At 37.1% G+C, this 22697-nt stretch overlaps 1 protein-coding gene across 1 annotated transcript; it reads right to left on the bottom strand.

Annotated features, from left to right (window-relative positions):
* Window positions 1-19891, bottom strand: LOC121367506 (eukaryotic translation initiation factor 4H-like). The gene is given in 9 exon segments (XM_041491724.1): window positions 1-3442; window positions 4580-4790; window positions 5889-5976; window positions 5979-6148; window positions 9812-9869; window positions 11457-11521; window positions 13194-13242; window positions 15886-16090; window positions 19856-19891. Coding segments are annotated over 8 exon segments (846 nt in total). The 5' UTR covers window positions 19879-19891; the 3' UTR covers window positions 1-3442; window positions 4580-4602.
* Window positions 19892-22697: the final 2806 nt, after the last annotated feature.

Below are 22697 nucleotides of genomic sequence, written 5' to 3'. Positions count from 1 at the left end.
CTCATAATAACAATTTTATTATAAAATTAACCTTATTCTGTGAATGACATGCATTAAACTCCCAGGAAGAGCCTTCAATTTAAAAATGTTTTTCATGGTTTAATGATGCACTAATATATATATTAGTTCACCATTAAATCACATTTATTCTAATCAAGTTTATTTTGTGTACATACTTGATGTTTTCTCAAGAAAACCAGTAGCTGGTCTAACAATGATTTTGCTTTTTGACAATAAACATTTTACTTTGATTTCTTTATTGGAGTATCAACACAAATTTATTATGATCGCAACGCTGAATGGTGAAATGTATACAAGTACGGTCCATCTGACCTATATTACGAGAGAATGGTAAAAGACATTCAGCACCAGTGCCCTGAACAAAAGTATCAATGATATCTAGAAATGACAGCAACTCAATGATAGAACTGGCAGTGACTCAATATTGAAACCAGCAGCGACTATTGATGAAACCGAGTGACTCAATGATAGCCTGCCAATGACTCAATGATAGACCTGCCAGTGCCTCACTGATGAAACTGACAGTGACTACTCACTGATGAAACTGACGGTGACTCATTGATGAAACTGACAGTGACTCATTGATAGACCAGATAGAAATGCAATGATAGACCAGACAGTGACTCAATGATAGAACCGACAGTGACACGATGATTAAACTGACAGTGACTCAATGACGAATCTGTTAGGTCACTCAATGATAGAACTGACAGTGACTCACTGACAGACCTGCCAGTGACTCATTCACAGACCTGGCAGTGACTCATTCACAGAACTGACAGCGACTCGTTGATAGACCTGGCAGTGACTCATTGATAGACCTGGCAGTGACTCATTGATAGAACTGACAGCGACTCATTGATAGAACTGACAGCGACTCAATGATAGAACTGACAGCGACTCATTGGTAGACCTGGCAGTGACTCATTGGTAGACCTGGCAGTGACTCATTGATAAAACGGACATACATGGGCCAGCTCTACTGTTAGGTGCTCTGAGTGGTTGCCTCAGCTATAAAAACCTGTCATAATATATTGATTTTTATACTAATAATTTAGAAAAGTATATCTGAATTTAACTTGAACTGACTTTCAAACTGCACCCTCATTAATATAAAAGCTGTGTACAAACTAGAACATATGCCTCCCAAAAGATTCATCTTAATTAGCTTACAAAATCGTGGACATAAACTACACACAATTACGACTTTAAACAGTTAAATGAAATACATCCTGCAAAATGCATCTTTATGAATGCTGTGAAAAAACGAATGTATAAAATAGCATCAAGGCAGTCACAGAACTGATCACTTGGGGAAGGAGGCAGCATCATACCGTAATCATCATCTCAGTCAAATGTTCTCTCTGCATACTTGGATTAAATACAATTTTATCGTGTGGGTGGTGGATGTACAAAAACAATTGCCTCCCATGCAATTAATTCTGAAACGGCCTTTAACAGAATGTTCAGGGTACTTTTATGAAAGCTTTGGTAGAAAGAAAGTACCAAAGTAAGCAGACTATCTGTTACCCAACCCCCCCCCCCCCCCCCCCCCCCCAATTTTTTTTTATCACTACTGTTACAAATATATCTACACAAAATACAACAGGAAAAGACAATAATATGAATTTTGATATTGGAGCTACTATGGTTTGACTTTAGATGTTGTTACTGGTGCACAGGTGGGTATGACAACAGAATACGCCATTATTTTGGTTGAGTGGTTGTAACACACGAGGCATAGAAGTGAAAAGATAAAACATACATGCACTAACAGATTGCCGGTACTCGTATCAACAAACCCCATTCTTTAACTTAACAAATCCTTGTTTTCTCTACAAAAGAGGAAAAGCACTTTTCAAATATATTGAATGTTAGTGCCTCGGTTATTAGGTGAATTACATCCTATCAATTACAAAGGGGATCACTTTAACACATACAAAAAACCAAAAACCGTAACAAGCATGTATAATATTGATACACAATTGCAGAGAACATCTTATGCAATGTAGAAATCATTTATAATGTTTTATACAAAAAACACATACAATGCAAATATCAAAATCAGGTTTTTAACTGCTGCATCAGTCTAACAAAATGCTAAAGAATTTTCAAACCGCAACCTCATCAATACAAATGTTGTGTACAAACTGTACCATACACCTCACAAAACATTCACCACGAGTAAGAAACTCGTTAAGCACCTACATGTACTGTCAAGTAGATGGTGTTTTGAAGACACTCGACCATCTAACAAAAAAATATCCTCAACATTTACCATTCTCAAGATATTTTTTATCTGCAAGGTGAACACACATAGATGTGAGTATAAAAAATTAATGGCAATAACAGAACTGTTTAAGAAAAACAAAATAAAGTTTCCCTGACTTTGATTAACATATCATTGCAAGTTAAAAATAAAAAGGAAATTGTGCAAGTTAATAATACAGTTTGAATTGATTTAATCATGATCTACATACTGCGTCCATTTTCAAGTGCAGATACATTCGGTAATCCTTCGGCATTACATGTAACCTATAATCACCAGGTGCAGTACATGTGAATGTCAACAATGTATTTTATTCAGTTAAGCAAATAAATGAGGATTCTTAATTTCTATTATACTGCATTTGAAGATAGCAGGTAAATATTTACAAGCAAAATTTATTACCAAAACTATTTGTATAGTAATTTGAAGGGAAATCGTGCTAAGACGTGAGAACGGTTTATCACCCATTTACAGTAATATTAAGTCATTTCCATCACTGATATATATACAACAGAAATATTCCGTCTAAACCTTGCTCGACTCGTGCTCCTCTTCTACACACAAAAATCTGACACCTACCCCCTTATCAAAGACTTGAATTATGGTTATAACGTTAACATAACTGTACCGCATAAAGACAATAAAACACAATAATAATAAAAATTCTATTTCAACAAATAATAGCGTTGTGGCTTTGTCAAAGAGCTACAGAAGACCACATCTCTTTAGCACCCACAAATAATTTCTCAGTGTCTGATAATGTCTTCTTAAAGCATACCTACTAAATTGCAAAAAAAACACTGCCAAGGTACACTACTCGTGTTAGGAGCCTCTAGTGTACAGCAGAGAACCCCTGTTACCTGTACATGGTATACTAAATGATTTATTGTGCAAGAATTGCAGAACCGCAGGTCGGAAGATTTATGTATATATACAGCTAAAACGTGACAATGAGTTTCATGATACGGTGAGACAATTGTAACAAAATAAATAAATCAAGATGAACGTTCAGTCCTGATTCTGTGGTAGCAGCTGGGTTGAAAATACATAATGATGAACAGTTGAGGGGAAAGTAGCGTCAAGTCAAAAACAACCTTCAGTAACCCAGACCACTTTTCCATTCTGACAAGTAACAGTGCACATAACATTTTCCTACAAAATGAAACAAAAACAAACAAAAAATAAATTAGAACAGAAATTATGAAATCATTCTCAATTAAAGTACAGTGAAATCCCCCAAAAACCAGAAGTTTTTTCAGTCCCTTTTTTAAATATCAGTACAGAAAACAACCTTTCTAAACCAGATTACCCTTAAAACCAGAATTTTTACTTGCACCCATGGGTGTCTGGCTTAGAAGGGTTTCACTGTATTCAAACAAAATAACATTTTGCATTAGTCTAAATTTTCTTTTGAAATGAGCATACAAACTATTCAATAACAGAAAAATTGTTTCTAAAAAATCTGATTAGCTAAAAAAGAAATAAAGAACCCTTTTTTTCCAAGGATGAAACCTGAAACACACATTTTTTTATTTTGCCTGATGTTTAATGTTTGTAAACTTTCTAGTGCCAATGAACCGTACTTCTATTATCATAATAGTCTTGATCATGAATATCAAGAAATAAATCAAACACACACCAAAAATATATCTTAAAACTAAAATACGAAATTTAACAAAATAATTTAAAGTTGATGAAATATTTGGCAACTAAAAATATGAAGCTAAGCCTATCCCAGTAAATTCTTCAACTATATGAACTCTAGAATAGAAGTTTGTTTTGTTTAATGACACCACTAAAGCATATTGATCGGCTATTGGATTTGGTAATTTTGACAGTGTCTTACAGAGAAAATCTACTAATTTTTCCATTAGTAGCAAGAGATCTTTTATATGCACCATGCACAAAGCAGAATAGCACATATGACGTCCTATGATATACCAGTCATGGTGCATTGGCTGGAAAAAGAAATAGCCCAATGACCCGGCCTTACCACTGAGCATATAAAAAGAAATAGCCCAATGACCCGGCCTTACCACCGAGCATATAAAAAGAAATAGCCCAATGACCCGGCCTTACCACCGAGCATATAAAAAGAAATAGCCCAATGACCCGGCCTTACCACCGAGCATATAAAAAGAAATAGCCCAATGACCCGGCCTTACCACCGAGCATATAAAAAGAAATAGCCCAATGACCCGGCCTTACCACCGAGCATATAAAAAGAAATAGCCCAATGACCCGGCCTTACCACTGAGCATATAAAAAGAATTTGTCAATAGAATTTACCTGCTCATGTACAAATATAAATGCTAATGTTGGCTGTTTTCACTGGTTGTTCGACTTCTGCTCTGTCCTTCAGCGGCCTTAACTTCAACCTTGTCCCGTGGTTTGCCAAGTCCAAAAATACTTGAATTGCGTTCCGTGTGCACGACATCATTCACAGGCTCCTTAACTGATCGGGGCAGGAGTTTTAACCTGGGTCGTTGAGATGCAGACTCTGAAAAAGAGTTAGTCAATATGAAAACACTGTACACCTAAGCATTTGTGTTATATTTTAAAGTTAAAATCTTTCTTTAAAAATATACAAGGTTGATCATTACAGCAGTGTTCAAGATTAAATTTTTTTGCCAGTATCCCAGTTGGATACTAACATTTCAAAATCTGGTATCCCACCTGAGAATTTAGTATTATATGGTATCCCGGTGGGATACTGGGTTCTTGAAGTCTGGTATCCAAAATTAAATTCTGGTATCCCCGGGATATCGGGATACCGTTAATCTCGAACACTGCAGCAGTGACAGACACGTGTTGACAGGTGATACAAAAACATGTTGATCAGGCTGGCAAAACTATACTATGAGTGCATTAATTCAGAGGGTTTTTTTCAATCAAATTGTTATCTACCAGTTTTATACATATATTCACAATCAAGATGTGTTGTTTTAACAATTGTTTTATGAATTAAATTAACGCTGTTTGTTTGTTTACAAATATACCCCAACACTTGTTTCAAGATGTAATGTAATGTCATTAACATGCGCAAACTTTTGTGCCGTGCAGACTAATGTGACATGAGTGTACATATACCTGTTTGTTACCCACATGGTTTACAATAAACAAAATGAAGTCGCTAGAGTGGTGACCTTGACTTTCAACACAGAGGCAAACTGCAAACTTTTAGTAACAGTGACCTTCACCTTTGATGCAGAGATATGATCCTATTCCTATATATGAAGTTTCATAAAAATTGGATAAAAAAATTAACTCATGAGAGCGGTTACATCATTGTATCAGAGAAGCAAGTTAAGATGCTATATCCCCTCGACATCTCGTCACAAGGGGATCGCCAATTACTGAGATTGGCCTTAGTGTTAGGGCTGCACAATGGCCTATTCAGAAGGGATGCAAAGCATCTGCCAAAATTATATCTAAGTTGTCGATTAAGAGAAATTCTGGATAAATCTGAAAAACTTTCATTGCTGAATAATGCAGCATTTCAATGCTAAAGTCTAGTGTGTCAGGCCAGTAGTTCAAATTGTACTTGCGTTATGTTACACTACACTGTAATGCATGTAGATCGAACAAGGTAAGGTACCTGGTGAGGGTTCTCTGAACTCAGGCGCTCCTCCACTGTCCTGTCTGGGCCGGCGCCCACCTCCATATCCACCCCTGTCCTGACCTCGGTCGAAACCACCTCCTCTATCAAATCCTCCTCCACCACCACGAGGTTCAAAGCCACCGCGTTCAACCCCCCTCTCCCTCCCCTGAATCCACCTCGACCCCTTGATCCAGCCTGAAAGTCTCTACTGAATTCACCACCACCACCACCACGACCTCCTCTTCCTCCCCGCCCTCCTGCAAATAAAGAAAACATTTAACGAATAAGCTGTGAAACCTCATTAGCATACAATTAGAGTAGAAGAGAAAAGAAAGGATTACAACACCATAACACATTTCAATTCTTATTACCGTAAGCTCGCAATAGCTTATTGGTACAAACATAAACATATAAAATGATAAGTCATGCAATGACAAATGGCTAGTGGAGAACATAAACAAACACAGAGCAGCATAGAAAACAATTAAACAATTATAGAATTTCTATACTTAAAAGCATTTACCAGATACTTTCCTAGATTGTGTAGAATTTTTACATTTGAAGTAATTGTATAAACTTAAACATTGACAGTCTAGTCCAATAATAGCATTTTATGTATCTTTTACTTATATCTGTAAATACAGAACAACATAGTACAAAATGATATTCATCTTCTACATCACCGTTATGTGCAGACAGTCTTAGTTTAGTAATACCGTATATTGCCGTGTATTAGCCGACTTTTGAAGTCTAGAAACACTTTTCAAAAGAAGAGAGTCGGCTTATACACGGAGGCAACAAACTGGAGCATAAAATTCCGATCGAAAATACTCCAGACCGTGACCTATAAATTTTGATCAGACCCTTAGCCTTTTACAGATTATGTAACAATAATTTGTGCACAGTATAAATAAAACACCCCATCATGCAATATTATGCAGTTTTTTGTTCTTGAATGCATTATATGTTTGATGAATAATAATAAAAAATTTACTTGTTTTATTGTCATTTCAATGGTAAAAACGTACCGTATAACCGAAAATTTTCGTGGTCTTAATTTTTCATGGTTTAGGGTATAAAAACATTTCAAGGTTTCTTATTTTCGTTGTTTGCCAAATCTAAATTGAAAGTGATTTTATTTTCGAGTTTTAGCAAGTCTAGTTGTGAGAATACTTGCTATTGTTGATTAAATTTTTACCTCGGCTGCCAGTTGTTCGATACCACCGACGTGTAAAGTTAAAGTTAAACAATAGAACAGTCACCTGTAGCCTAATTGGCCACTGTGATACCCGGTATGATATTTGCCAGACAACTGATCACAGTCTTTGATTTTGTGGAAAGCCAATTACGACGTATGTGTGAACAAACCATTTAAGGATACCCTAAAGTCTGACTTCACCAGGTTTCCCTGGCTTTGAAAGACGGCGAAGTTGTAATAGACATCAAGATCGAAATGCGTACTTCGGCAATAAAACCAATTCATGCAAGGTGGATTATGAAAGTTATGGCAGAATTAAAAATACGCTAGGAAATGTTGAAATCTGCATTCATCCACCCCAGAATCACTGATGCAGTGCGGGCGGACATTGACAAAAACAATATACGAAATTTAAAAATATTTCATTATATTCTACAAACAGTGAGATTCACACAATAACGTTTTTAAAATTCTAACTTGTTGTCTTGACTATACTATTCTCTTGTCGTATCCGGTGGAATGCGCATGACAGGAAATAAAATGTTCCGGTAAATTGTCAGTGTGTTATGGTTTTCATAATAAATATTTTAGATAGAATTTGTTGATTTTTTCAAATATTTTCAAGGATTTATATTTTCGATGCCGACTACTTGCCCTCGAAACCCACAAAAATAAAAATCCTAGAAAATGTCCGGTTATACAATATTCTTTTCAACTGTCCGCCATCTTTGTTTGACCTGTGCTGAGACCAGTCTTTCATATATATAGCAAATTTAAGATACAAAACGGTGTTTTTTCCTCAAACAAGTATTATTTCTAATATTATTGTTTTGTTGGGAGGGTGCATTAAACTAAAGTAATGCCATAAATAAATTAAGCTCATTATTAACATTATCGACTGAAAAAGCATAACATGAATTCAGAATGATAATTACTCCCACTATTGTTACATGACCATACCATATACAGTGAACAGCTGCAGTCTCGGACAGCATGATCTTTTGTTTCTGTGTGTGTGTGGTGGGGGTATTAAACATGCCTCAATGATTTTACTTTTTGCTGTCCAGTGAATAAATTAATTACTTTTGTGCAGTGATATGTTGTTACAGCTTGAATTATTTATTTTTCTGTTATGCTTTATCAGTTCTAAAAAAAAAATTCATGGTAGATGTTAGCATTGCCACATTGATTGCAATCACCGTGTTCGTAATAATTAAAGGGAAAACAAATACGGCATCGAAATAAGTCGAGAACGGTCGTTCAGGTTACCGGGAGGTTACCACATGTTAGAAAAGTCGAGACAGGTGTTTCGTTCTCGATAAAAAATTTCAACGAATGGTAGTTTCGTTTCCGAAAGTAAACCAGGCAATGCATTCTGCGTTTCATTTTCTCGTCAGGAATTGCATCGATGTTCGCGCGCAAGTCAGTCCGCTTTTAAGCAGTGTCCACTAAATGAATTTATGTCCGCGTTTTGTTTTCTCGTACAAAATTGCACCGATGTTCGTGCGCACTTGTGCAATTGTAAAGCAATTTTGGCAATCCGCGTTTAAGCAGCGCCCACTAGATAAATTTACTTCCGGATTTCGTTTCTTGTATCGATGTTCGCGCGCACCGTTACAATTTCAGAACGACCGCGTAGTAGTAACAGGAATTCAATTCTAACTTTCATATAGTTGTGGAAACCTATAGGTTACCAGACTATATTTTGTGGTAACCTGTAAATGGGTTACCAGACACAATGCTTATTTCGATGCCTGCAAATATAATGAACAAGAAAAGTAAGTCTATTTGTTGACAGTATTATTTAAATCAATACAACATACAGCTGGACAAAAGATGACTTCGGCTTATACATAAGGCCGATGATTTTATACCAGATATTTAGAGTCAAACTAAGAGGTCGGCTTATCCAAGGAGTCGGCTAATACACGGCACATACTTTATACTCAACAGGTATTGACTTAATCAAGTAGTACTGCATATTTAAATTATATACCAAATATTTAAAACTATGGCTTATTGAGCATCTATCACATGGTTATTTCGTCATTTGGTCAAGAGGAGGAGAGAATGTTCTAATTGCTGCCATACAGGCTACTCCTACCAACACAACCGCAAGGCTTGTTTACATGCACTTTCTCAGACAGGACAGTACATGCCATTATGGTATTATGTTTTGTTTAACAATACATCGGCTATTAGATGTCAAGCATTTGTTTAACAACACATCGGCTATTGGATGTCAAGCATTTGTTGAACGACACATCGGCTATTGGATGTCAAACATTTGTTGAACGACACATCGGCTATTGATGATGTGAACAACACATCGGCTATTGGATGTCAAACATTTGTTTAACAACACATCGGCTATTAGATGTCAAACATTTGTTGAACGACACATCGGCTATTGGATGTCAAGCATTTGTTGAACGACACATCGGCTATTGGATGCCAAGCATTTGTTGAACGACACATTGGCTATTGGATGTCAAGCATTTGTTGAACGACACATCGGCTAATGGATGTCAAACATTTGTTTAACGACACATCGGCTATTAGATGTCAAACATTTGTTGAATGACACATTGGCTATTGGATGTCAAACATTTGATGTTATTTTTGTGTTCAATCATCCATCCATAACTTGATTAAAATGTTTTATCAGTTACAGAGGCTGGGATTTTGGTATTAATGAGGAACAAATTAAACGAAAACAAACCTTTATTATTTTGTCTTCCTTCTGCAACATCTACTCTGAGATTTCTATCTTCAAACAGCTAAAAATATAACGTTACACCATCAAAGTTCTGTGCAAATCAGGGTGTTTGTTTTGAAAGCCCCCAAAAGGTGAAACATACATTAAAATGGAGGGTGGGGAAACAGTCACAAAAATCAGGAACCTCACTGACAATCATAACAGCAGGTTATGGACTAGAAAAAAAGAAGAAACCCGTGGCTCACCAGGTATTGAACTAACTACACATCTGAAAAGTGAACAATAGCAATAATCACTCATTTGACATTAAACAATTAAGAAATGAAGATGCGAACACACAAATGATCCACTATTATCACAGCATATGCCTTGAAATTTAGTGAATTCTAATTTTATGATGGAACTTGAGAAAAAGTCCAAGATCTCTCAACCAAGTTAGAGGTTATGGCAGCCATAATTGATTTAGAATTATCACAAAAAATAACATTTGATCAGGGCTATGAATGAATTATTTGTAACAAGTTTGGTTGAAATATGCATGGTAAAACATGACAGACATATTGGATTTTGAATTGGTAAAAATATAACAACATTTACAGGACCAGGAGAGGATTATTTGGACAGAGTTTGGTTGAAACCTGCCTGGTCGAACTTAAAAAATCGAAAATGTCCCAGTCAATCAGAGGCCAAGTCAGTCAATTTGGATTCTGAATTGGCCCGAAAAATAACAACACTTTGTCAGGGTCATGAAAGGATCACTCGCCATATTCACCAATTGCAAATTTCAAAAACAATTGGCGAATTTTATTTTAATTTGGCAAAATTATTTCATGTAATAATTGATATTTTGATACAAAATAACTGGGTTTTTGTAATTTTCGAAGTTTTAATAGATAATTTGGCAACTGTTCCTGCTGATTCAGAGCTAGCCCTGATTTGGGACACATTTGGTTGAAATCTGCCTGGTGAAACTTGAGAAGAAGCCAAAAAGCGTCTCAGTCAATGAGACGCCAGGGCAGCTATTTTGGAGTTTGTATCATTGCAAAATAACAACACTTGGGGTATGAGAGTATCATTTGGATCGAGTTTGGTTTAAACGTGCTTGGTGGAACTTGAGAAGAAACTTATCAAAAATATGAAAAATTGATGTCCAATGTGTAAGCTCCCGTGACCCTTCAGTCCAGATGAGATAAAAAAAAGAATAAAACAAACCCCAAGACTTGTACAAAAAGAAAATCACAAACACATTTGAATTTTAAAATCCCCCACATCTCTAATTAAAGCCTTTCGGAACTATCAATCCTCAAGGCTAGTCAAACAATACTAGTTAAACATTGAGGTCTGGAAAATATCATCTGGATTTCACACCCAATATGAACCCTGTACTTTAAATACATCCTCAAATGACATCATCCATAGATTAAATACTTTTTGAATAATCAATCATTACATGATATTCAATACAGATCTGTTAAACTATATAGTCAAATCTGCTAAAGTGATTACCTTCATCAGATCCTCATGGGACATTAATAAGATAAGCATTTAAACATTACTTTAGCAACTATCTACAAAATTAATCTAGTCCAAAACGTAGTTAGGTTTTCACTATACACATGCAAATAATCATAATATAAATACTACTTACTGCACCATCATATGTGAGGGCTTCTTTCAATGAATCAAGATCATCAAATTCAACATAAGCAAAACCTGATGCAAAAAATAACATAACTTTGAATATGAAGAAATCAGTGAGTGTTTTCTCTCATTAGGAATAGTTAGCCTGACCTGAAACGTATGTGCATATACCAAGGCTTCTAGAAGTTTTTATAAAATCCACTAGCCATGGGATCAGTGATTTTAAAAATATTCTAGCCACAATTAACAATTTACTAGCCCTAATTACTATAAGTTAATACAATTTTACTAAATAATAGTAATAATAGGATATAACACCTAAAGAGGGAGATAGAGCTAAAAAACACTAACATTGTGAGGTGGGGGTGGGGGCAGCATATTCATATTTACAAAACAGACTTAACTGCAATATAATTCACTAGCTCTGCCACTCGCCAATTGCGAATTTTGACAAGAATTGGCGAATTTTATTTCAATTTGGCGAAAAAATATTGTGTTATAATTTATATTTTGTTGGAAAATAGTTATAGGTTTGGCATTTTTTAGATAATTAGGCAAAATTTTCTGATCACCCAGAGCTAGCCCTGCTAGCTGCCAGGCATGGCAATAGTAGTTATTTACTAGCCCAACACTGAATATCAGTGGAGTGGGGCTACCATAATCTAGAAGCCCTGCCAGGCATGGCAATAGTAGTTATTTACTAGCCCAACACTGAATATCAGTGGAGTGGGGCTACCATAATCTAGAAGCCCTGCCAGGCATGGCAATAGTAGTTATTTACTAGCCCAACACTGAATATCAGTGGAGTGGGGCTACCATAATCTAGAAGCCCTGCATATACCCAGCACCATGGATTGATTTACTCCCATCAGTGATTCAATGGAAACTGAAATCATGACATTAATCAAGTACATGTACTCCTGGAGCATTACTACAACAAGAATGAAATACAGAATGGGTAGCCAAAAAGATGGCCCAATGGAATAAAAAGAGTACTGACAATATTGCCCACAAAACAAAGTTGAAAATAAAAGTCATATAAGAAAATTATAGTCAGTTTTGTTTGATACCACTTGATTAATTAATCACTGGCTATTGGACGTCAACTATTTAATAAATCTGACATATAGTCTTCAGAGGAAACCTGCTATGTTTTTCCATTAGCAATATGGAATCTTTTAATTTTTATGTACTCCCCAACTGTCTTTGATTATATGTATCTACCAAGGTGATTTGATTCTACAACCTGAACATCCCAGGCAAGCACTCTACGGACTGAGCTAGATCCACACAAAAATGTCCTTCACTAAGAATAACTTGCTTGACAAAGATAGCCATGTTAAAAATAATAAAAATCTAATGATGCTCACAGAAATTGAATTCACATGACAAAAATGGAAACATCTGATTGGCTGTTGGGATATTGGGAGTGAACCATTTAATGGGAAGGTGCACGTGGGTTTGAGGTCATGCTAAGAAATGAAATGTTTACCCCACAAATTTCTAAATTAAAGACATATAATACCACACAAAAGATCTACAAAATACATTAAACATATATATATATATACTTGAAACAAGCACCACTACAAAAACAACCTACTGACCTTGTCAAAATGACTTACTGACTGACATAATCCCTTTTTATAAAGTTAATTATGCCATTTCTTGGTCCTGGTATGATAATACATCAGCTGTTACAGGTATTTACACAGTGTATCAAGTATTAAATGCAATATATTACCTTTAAATCGGTCTGTTTCTTTATCTCGAACAAGACGAACACTTCTAACCTAAAAAGACGTCAAAGGAATAATTAAATTACAAAAAATAGCACTTATGCACACCTGTACAGGTATTTAGAAATCAACAAATTCAGTCAAAACATTGATGTCGTAAAACATTTTTTAATTAAGTGGTACACATAATATACTGCAGAGATGACAGATTGTGCAAACTATCGTTTAATTTGTGTATAGAATTTTTCTCACATAACCTATTTGCCAGTCAAAAATAGTCATTGCTAAATGATGTGTTGCTCATCATGGTAATATTAAAAAGCAGAGAAAAACAACTTAATAAATATTACTAATTTTATACATTAAAGTTACATTCTCTGGTTACCATATTATAACATCATGTACAAATGTAAAATACAAGCTCAAATGCACTTTTAAAAAACTTGTTTGTTCGCTATGAACGGATATCGTCAAACGTATACGCTTGATTCGTCGGCTGTGCCGCCATAGCTTGGCAAAGCACAAACGACAGCCTGTTGTCAGTTTCAGTTAACATGTGCGTTTGCCGATTTCAAATTGTAGGGTGCGTCTCAAAAAATTAAGAGAGAAATCTTGCGCTGTACGAAGAACATTTGGTTGAGGATACAGTACTAGTCTTTAGTTAAAACCGGTTTGATCTTGATAACGTATTATCGACAGTCGTACCTTCCTATTTCAGAATTGATATTTTATAGTGTTAGTAGAACTTTAAAAGTTTAGTTTGTATACTAGTAACACATTAATCATGAATATATTTTTAAAATATTCTTCTTAATTTTACATGTTAAAATTGACAAATTCAAATAAATATTATTTCGTTTGGAAAGGGTAAAGTTAGAGGGGGTGTTGTTTAACGACATAAAAGATAAAGCATATTAATTTAATAATCATCCGACCCCATACAACCGTAAATAAAATGTGTTGAGTGTGTCGTTAAATAAAACATATCCTATCCTTCCTTCTATCTACTGTTGGATGTCTAACATTTGGTAATTTTGACATATAATCTTAGAGAGGAATCAGGTGCATGTGCAGGGGGAGGGTATTGGAGGTTGAAACCCTTACTTGCCCAAGCCTAAAAAAAATTTGAAATGTTTTGGGGTTTTTTTGGGGGGGGGGGGGGGGGAGGGCCCCATATAAACTTCACTCAACACAGTCAAGGGATCGTTTATATGTACCATCCCACAGACAGGATATCATGTCATGTCATAGGGTTTTACGTGCACATTCAGAACAAGCTGTTGTAGCGCACGGCTGCCGTGGGCGCAAGAGCCGACCTTGGCCGGCTCTTCCGTCCATGACAGGAAAGGTGGGGGGAGGGGAAGGAGGGACCGCCTGCACTGGCAGGTGCAAGGGAGCACCAGCAGCCCGATCAAATCGGCAGCAGGCGGGTGGGGGTGGTGCTATGGAATTTAAATGGAGCAGTTAAATGCCAAAGAGAAAAGGGTGTGCAATTTTGATTGAGGGAATTTGGCGCAATTTTGAACGGTCGGTCGAAAGGTAAATGGCCGAGCTAATGTAGGTTTTGATATTAGTGAATCGAGAGTAGCTCGTTCAGGATATCACATACCATGGTCTTTTATATACCCGCCGATGGGGATCGATCCTAGACTGACCGCGCATTTCCAAAAAACACCTTTTTAGGTCTAAGTAATGAATAAAAATAACATATAGTCTTGAAAAATGTTACGTAAATCGAATACAGTACCCCTTACATGTAACGTGTATGCCAACAGCTGGCCACTGTCAAAATTTCAAGGCAAATCCCCCACCCACCGACCTCTGGAAAGGCGTTGTACCATACCTCTATGGATATAAATATGTTTTGGAGATATGAGACGACCCCTCAATCAAGACAATTAAATTTGTTAAAAAATTGCGAAATCTCATGTGATCTCTTGTTGGGGAATTCTATACTTGTGATAAGCCAATAAAAACTGAGATCAGTACGAGCCCGTCAAAAGTGTCCCACTTTCAAAATACTGGCTTTGTTTTTGACCTGGATAAGCCAGCGTAGTGAAACCAATGCGGAGTGCAGCGTCATATATGCACCAAACGTAATTGGATTTTCTGTTCTATATGCCTAAATAATAAAAATATTCCGGATACTGCCGCTTTAAATATTTTTTCAAAAATAATATAATTTTACTTCATTATGTGAAATTTTACATTAATAAATAAATGAAGTTGTTTTTTTTAAAATGGATTACCTGGGGTCAAAATTAAAAATGTTTACTGGTCACTATCCCAAAGGAATAGTACATTTTAGAAAGCACTATTCTGTCTGAGAATGTACTATCCCATTGACGGTGCTAGAACCGAACTCACCGACATTACATTACGTTCGAGCGTGTTTGTAAGTACTGTGACTCGACGAACTTTTGACTTGAAAATAGCATGTATACAGAAGAGTATATACAACAATAAAAAATATTTTATGTGCTTATAAAAATAAATAATACAAACCCCACAAACAGGACAGCACATACAACGGCCTCTGATATACGAGCACTGGCAGATACTAAACATTAATGGGTTATGCAAATTTTTAATGTGTACAGTAATGTACTGGTTTATTGTACACACCAGTCATATTAACAATGCCCTTGGCACATAACCCAAAATATGGGAGGGGAGAGGAAGACACATAAAACTTACTTTTAAATCTTTGAAAATCATTTCCAAATCTCCTTGTACAACCCCGTGTGGCAGGTTACCAATGTATATCGTGTATGGTGGCTCAGATGGCAATTGTTTCTGGCCCCTCCCTCCACCACCTCTATTGTAACTGCCCTGTCCCCTGTCCCCGCGGTCGTAGCCTCGGTCATATCCCCCGCCACCTCGCTGGTTATAGCCATCATCTCTGTAATAAAAATTATCATTTATATACATATGTATTCAAATAAAAAACACACACCACTCCTCGCATAGCAAACTACTTTAAAAACTTGCAATTGGCAAATTTGGCACATTTGGCAAGTACCAGAGCTAGCCCTGACTGAAAGAACATTGTTTTTAAAAAACATTATGAGCAACAGTTGGTGAAATTTAGTATTGATTAGCGATTTCTGAAATTTGTGCAGCTAATCGCGACACAAAACTGAACAATATGTTTCTTACTTCCATTTATATTATTTGAAATTTTCAAAACAAATACTATCAATAATATATCTAGTACAAATGATTGGACTTTACCAATGTGATAATCAGCTGTAAAATTCATAATTGTTTACACATCTCAATCATTAAAATATTGAATATACTGGTTACATCACCAGTACTACTGAATTTGTATTTGTCATTCTAAAATCAAAGTGTAGTGTTCATGAATTTACTTAAATGATATCTAGTTGAAATTATGTTCACTTTCATGTTTTACCTAATTAATATTAAAAACGTGTGGAAATTTGGGTGGTATTTCAACATTATGAGTTCAGTAACTTCAGTGCTATTCAGCCTACCCTCTTCTTCCGTTATATGAATCTAGGACAAAACCCTAGTTGACAAAAGCCCACTCATTAATCAGAATTTTGGACAAACCCCAGTCTGAAATATACTGAACAGCAAAAGAAACGCAAGTTACAATAAGAATACGAATGGTATTTATTTTTAGATATTGTACAAAACTGATGTAAACTAATGAAAAAAATTATTGAAGCCAAAAGTTTTTTAACTTCAAGGAATGTTAATAGGCATCAGTCATAAATGATAACAAGGGCAGGCAACTCAGACAGAGTAATCAATAATCAATATGTCCACCATTTGCATTCACAACTGCGACACACCTTCTGTACATGGAACAGATCAGACGTTTGATAAAGGCCATGGGGATAAGTGGAAAGGTCTGAAGTATGATTGCCTGAAGCTGAGCTGCATTTCTTTGTCTTGGACGAACTTGATCAATTCTTCTTTTCAGCTCGTCCTATAAATGTTCAATTGGATTTAAGTCGGCACTACGGGCTGGCCAAGGCAAAATTCTGATGTTATGCTGCTGTAAGAAGTGAACCGTAGCCCGAGCTGTGTGTAGTCTGGCGTTATCACGCTGGAACGTGTATTGCGGATGACGAGCAAAAAAGGCACTACATGGGGTCTGAGGGCATGATCAATGTAACGCTGAGCTGTAATACCATTACCCCTTCCCGGACCAATATTCTGGAAGACAACTGGGCCAAGTCTTTGATTCAGGCCAATTGCAGCCCATATCATAAAACTTGGACCACCCCATGGATCTCTTTCCATCACACACTGATCATCATAACGATGTCCACATCTGCACCATATTCAAACTCTTCCATCAGCATGGGATATGCAAACCCAACTTTCATCTGTAAAGATCACATGTCTCCACTGCTGATAACGCCAATTCCGGTGAAATGTGACCCACTGTAAACGATTCTGTCGGTGCTGCTGGGTCAAACTGGGATGACGACAACTGAGTGTGTTTATACGGAGTCTACGTCTAACTGTGTCACCACTGATGGGTCGGTTGTGGACACTGGCTGTCAGGAATGGATCGTGAAGATGCAAGCGATGAATATCTCTGTCCTGTCATTGGGTGGTGACACAAGGACGGCCACTTCGTACTGCTGGTGGTGACAAAACAATCTTGCAGACGATAAATGGTTGTGATGTGAACATTAAAAGCATTGGCAACATTACTAACGCTGTCACCTGCCTGTAGGGAGTCCGATTGCTTGTTCCCGCTGTTTTAAGTCTTGGCATATTTGTATGACATAAATATTGGTGAATAAATTTTTTTAAATTGGGTATTTTTATACCCTATAATTTCATGAACAAAGCATGCTTTTTTATTTTCACGAGGATCTCTTACTTGACAATCCCATGACATTTTCCTATGGTATGTTTTGATGACATGCTTCAACCATAAATGCGAACAAAATGAAATGAAAACTAAACTTGCGTTTCTTTTGCTGTTGAGTATATTTTTAAATGCACTTCAAAGGAATGGTTTTTAATAGAAATTTTGGTTTTGTTTATTCCTAAAGAATCTTCTAATGACACGTTGTAAAGGTATGTTCAGCAGTAAGTTCCCTTAATTGCTAGTTACATCACAATCGATCCGCATATAAAATCAGAATTCTGCACACACAAAAAACACTGAAATATTTCTAGTTGCACTTCAAAAGAATGGTTTTTAATTGACATCTTGGTTGTGTTGATTGCTAGTGAATGCACTGATGACACACTGCAAATGTATGATCAGTAGTAGATGGCTTCCCTTAATTGCTAGTTACACCACAATCTGCATATCAAGGCAACAGAAAACTGGAATAGTAATTACAATAATAAACAATATACCTACAACATGTAGATCATTACTAACCACAAGGGTGGTTTTAAGCTAATACACAAATCAGTTCCTGAAACACTGAGGGGCATTGGACACTGTGTGCGATGGAAGTAGACGGTTGTATTGTTATATTTGTGTTAAATGAATAAAAAGAAGAAAGCTTATTGTTTTGTTTAATGTGAGTGAAGTAGGGTTTTATCCAAATGGGCTGTCAAATGAGTGGGGTTATGTCCAGTTACCCGTTATAATATATATATATATATATATATATATATATATATGTTGCTGGCACCTCTCCTCTAAAGTAGCAAGGGGGCTTGAGATAATATATTTTACATAAAGAAAAAGTCAGAAGCCTCCTTTAAAAGTCATATATCCCTCTTTAATTCTTTTAAAGAGGGATATATGACAAGGGTAATAATCTCTTTATCATAGAAGCTCAAGCTTAATACGTGTTTTTGTAAACTGTACACGCAACTTTAATTCCAGTCCGCCATTACTAGATATTCAAATGATGTAAGAATATGTGGCGCGGTGTATTTTTGAATGGAAATGACATCAAACTCGAATGACGTCATTTTGGATGTCCTTACATCAAAATAAAGTTATGCATAACATTTTTTGTTTTCTGAACGCTGGACGGAAAAATATCCACCCGGTCCCCCCCTTCCCCTAACCCTAACCTTAACCCTAACCTTAACTCCAACCCCAACCCTAACCCCTCAACCTACCCTAACCCTCAACCCTAACTAAAAATAATAATGGAGGGGACCGGGCGGATATTATACCTCATCGAGTTTCTAGGACCAACTGGAATTGGGATAAAATTATCTATATGTTACATTTTTTAAATTGAAAAAGCTGTGAAAAATAATGCTGCAATTTAAAAACATTGTTGTTGGGGGGTTTTGGGGGGTAATGATGTTAATTTCTGTCAAATTTACAAAGACGCAAAATCAATGTGAAACAGTTTTGATCAAAACCAATCGAAATGACCTACATTTCAAGTTTTCTTAATACTCCATCAAAACCACAAGTCATGAAAAACAATGATATAATTTGAGTAAAATAGTGTTTTAAAAAATGATATGATATCCTTTCCGTCAAACAAACACGCAGAACCATCGTGAAACAGTTTTGATCAAAATAAATCTGACGTGCCGCAGCACCCCACGTGTTTACTAATTACTTCAGTACAACAAAGGCACCAATTTAGCATACAGTAACAAAGAATAAAATTTACACCCTCTAACAAATTATAACGCATGTCGATTTAACTGCTGTTGTCGCTTACAAAACTACAAATGTTTACCGTACCCTCGTGAATCGTAATCGGCCATGTTTCATTGAAACTCATAGAGCTTCCGGTTTGGCATGCGTACAGACAATTTATTCTATATACTATTATCTAAAGAAATTAATATGATTTATGATATTTAAAAATCGATTTTCGGTAGTAATTGCTTAGTTTTGAAATGCAGCTTCCCGCTGCTAAATATAGCGTTATCATACTTGTCAACACAATGGTACAGTTTCATGATCGTACTTAGTCTAGTCTGGCACATAAGCGTACGAGACAGGGGGCAGTTCCCTCGCCCCCAGTGCTGGAGCATAATCCTCAAATTCGGTCAAAAATTATAGTTATTTCGAGAAAATGTGCTAACCTGAAACATTTTGCCATGTATTACCATCATTCTACTTGCAAAATTAGTTGTAATCCATGTAAAAATGCTTAGTGTGCTCATTTACAACACCATATGACTGTATGGCAGTAATGCTAATATGAATAAATGTCGTTATCTAGATTTGGGCATTTTCGTTTAAATTCGTGCAAAAAACAGTCTGGACAAAAAACTGCAGTACCCCCCCCCCCCCCCCCCCCCCCCCAAATTTTTTTTTTACAACACCATATGACTGTATGGCAGTAATGCTAATATGAATAAATGTCGTTATCTAGATTTGGGCATTTTCGTTTAAATTCGTGCAAAAAACAGCCTGGACGCCCCCCCCCCCCCCCCCCAAAAAAAAATAACAAACCAAATGGGAGCCCGTACGGGGCAGGAATACAAAACCAGGACCAGCTATCTGTAACCTACACAAAAAGGACACTTTTAACTTAAAAGCCGCATTTTTCGAAGGAGTTGCTCCTCGATCTTTGTTATTATATAGGGTTTTACGTGCACATTCAGAGCAAGCTGTTGTAGCGCACACCTGTCGTGGGCGCAATTGCCGGCCTTGGTCGGCTCTTCTGTCCATGACAGGAAAGGTGGGGGGAGGGGAAGGAGGGACTGCCTGCACTGGCAGGTGCAAGGGAGCACTAGCAGCCCGATTGAATCGGTAGCAGGCGGGTGTGGGTGGTGGTGGTGCTATGGAATTTGAATGGAGCCGTTAATGCCAAAGAGAAAGTGGTGCGCAATTTTGTTGAGGAAATTTTGGCGCTATTTTGAACGGTCGGTCGAAAGGTAAATGGCCGAGCTAATATAGGTTTTGATATTAGTGAATCGAGAGTAGCTCGTTAATTTTAGACCTTTACGATGCTGTGGTGTCTCCCTAGGTTGTCATGTCATGTCATAGGGTTTTACGTGCACATTCAGAACAAGCTGTTGTAGCGCACGCCTGTCGTGGGCACAAGAGCCGGCCTTGGCCGGCTCCTCCGTCCATGACAGGAAAGGTTTGGGGAGGGGAGAGGAGGGACCGCCTGCACTGGCAGGTGCAAGGGGGCACCAGCAGCCCGACCGAATCTACCTAGGTTGCCCATCGGGCCCTTATAAAGGGCCTGACCGCTTCTGGTCGAGGCATCACCAAGTACCAAGTTATTAACAGCAGCAAGTATTGGGGGGTTGGGGGGGGGGGGGGGGGGAGGCCGATATTCTTTTGTTCAGCTTCCCCCGGGTGCATTGCAATTGTGTACTCGGAACGGTATTCTTTTGTCCGGTTCCTTATTAGAGCACGTGCTGGGCCATTAAATGGGGGGCGGATGCATTGTTATCATTAGTCAATGCATCCTGTGTACTGTTGCAGTGAGCGTGTAGTCTGTATGTAAATCCTAGTTTGGTGTTAAGGTTGTACTTATTGTCTTACGTCCCTACTCTAGTGAATTTAACGGTCATCATGACCACCCATTCCCCCCCCCCCCTTCTTTGTATAGCATTGAACACAATGATGGAGGGGGAGTTAGACTAATTTGGCTATCTAATTTGTAGGGTGTAACCCTTATAGTGTAGGTATTGGTTTAAAAAGCCCAATGCTTGACATACTTAACTTTATTACCAATCAATGAAAGAAAGAAAGAAAGAAAAAGAAAGAAAAATAGGGTTAAAGTATCTAGTAGCAGTTGTATAGTTGACAGCTAAGTAATTAAGACTTTTTTGATTCCCGCCCCCTGAATAATTATTTTATAAAGAAATGAAATGATTGAGGCGAAATGAACGGTATCTATATGTTGGTAACTGTTAGTAATGTAGAATAATTTAGTATGCTTAGCGATTTCCTCAGTTGACCTATTTGACTTACCTTTGTCAATCATGGTTTCATGCATCAGTAATAAAGACATGGTGCGAGTGCAAAACACAATTGTGCAGTTTATTTACATGTGAGGTTCCTTGTTCGCGATTGGCTGGATTGGACCAGTGAGAATGCTGCAAGAGAAAGTGGTAAATAGTGGTATCCTATCTTGTTTGTTTTAAGGGCCACAAAAACATTTGGGAATGGTATACACCAATTGCAACACACGAGTTTCAGAACCTAAATAAATATTTACAGTAAGGTTAACAATGGTTAACGCCGTTGAACCCCGGGTTTGGAGTGCTTGTCGGTCGTGTGCTTACGGTCGCTGTTCCCTCCCGGAGTTGTACAGGCGGGTGGTTTTGAATAATTGTTGATTAATAATTTTATTTTATGCCAGCTATCTAGTTTAAGTATATGCTTTTACTTGTGTCGTTTCACCGTTCTCCCCTCGGATTGGAATACATAGTCTGGTCGAGTGCGAAGGGTGGATGTTCCGCCAAGGGGTCACAGGTGTCACGATTTAAGTATTGTCATATCTAGTAGTTATTAATCACTCGCTACCGTCAAGCCGTTGATCTCTCTGGTTGGAGTGCTTGTTGGTCGAGTGCTTAAGGTCGCTCTTCCATCCAAGAGATGTACAGGCAGGAGGTTT

The sequence above is a fragment of the Gigantopelta aegis genome, chromosome 3 (assembly GCF_016097555.1).
Source record: "Gigantopelta aegis isolate Gae_Host chromosome 3, Gae_host_genome, whole genome shotgun sequence".
NCBI lineage: Eukaryota > Metazoa > Mollusca > Gastropoda > Neomphalida > Peltospiridae > Gigantopelta > Gigantopelta aegis.
Note: the sequence above shows the minus strand (reverse complement) of the source record. Positions and strands in the feature narration are given on the sequence as shown.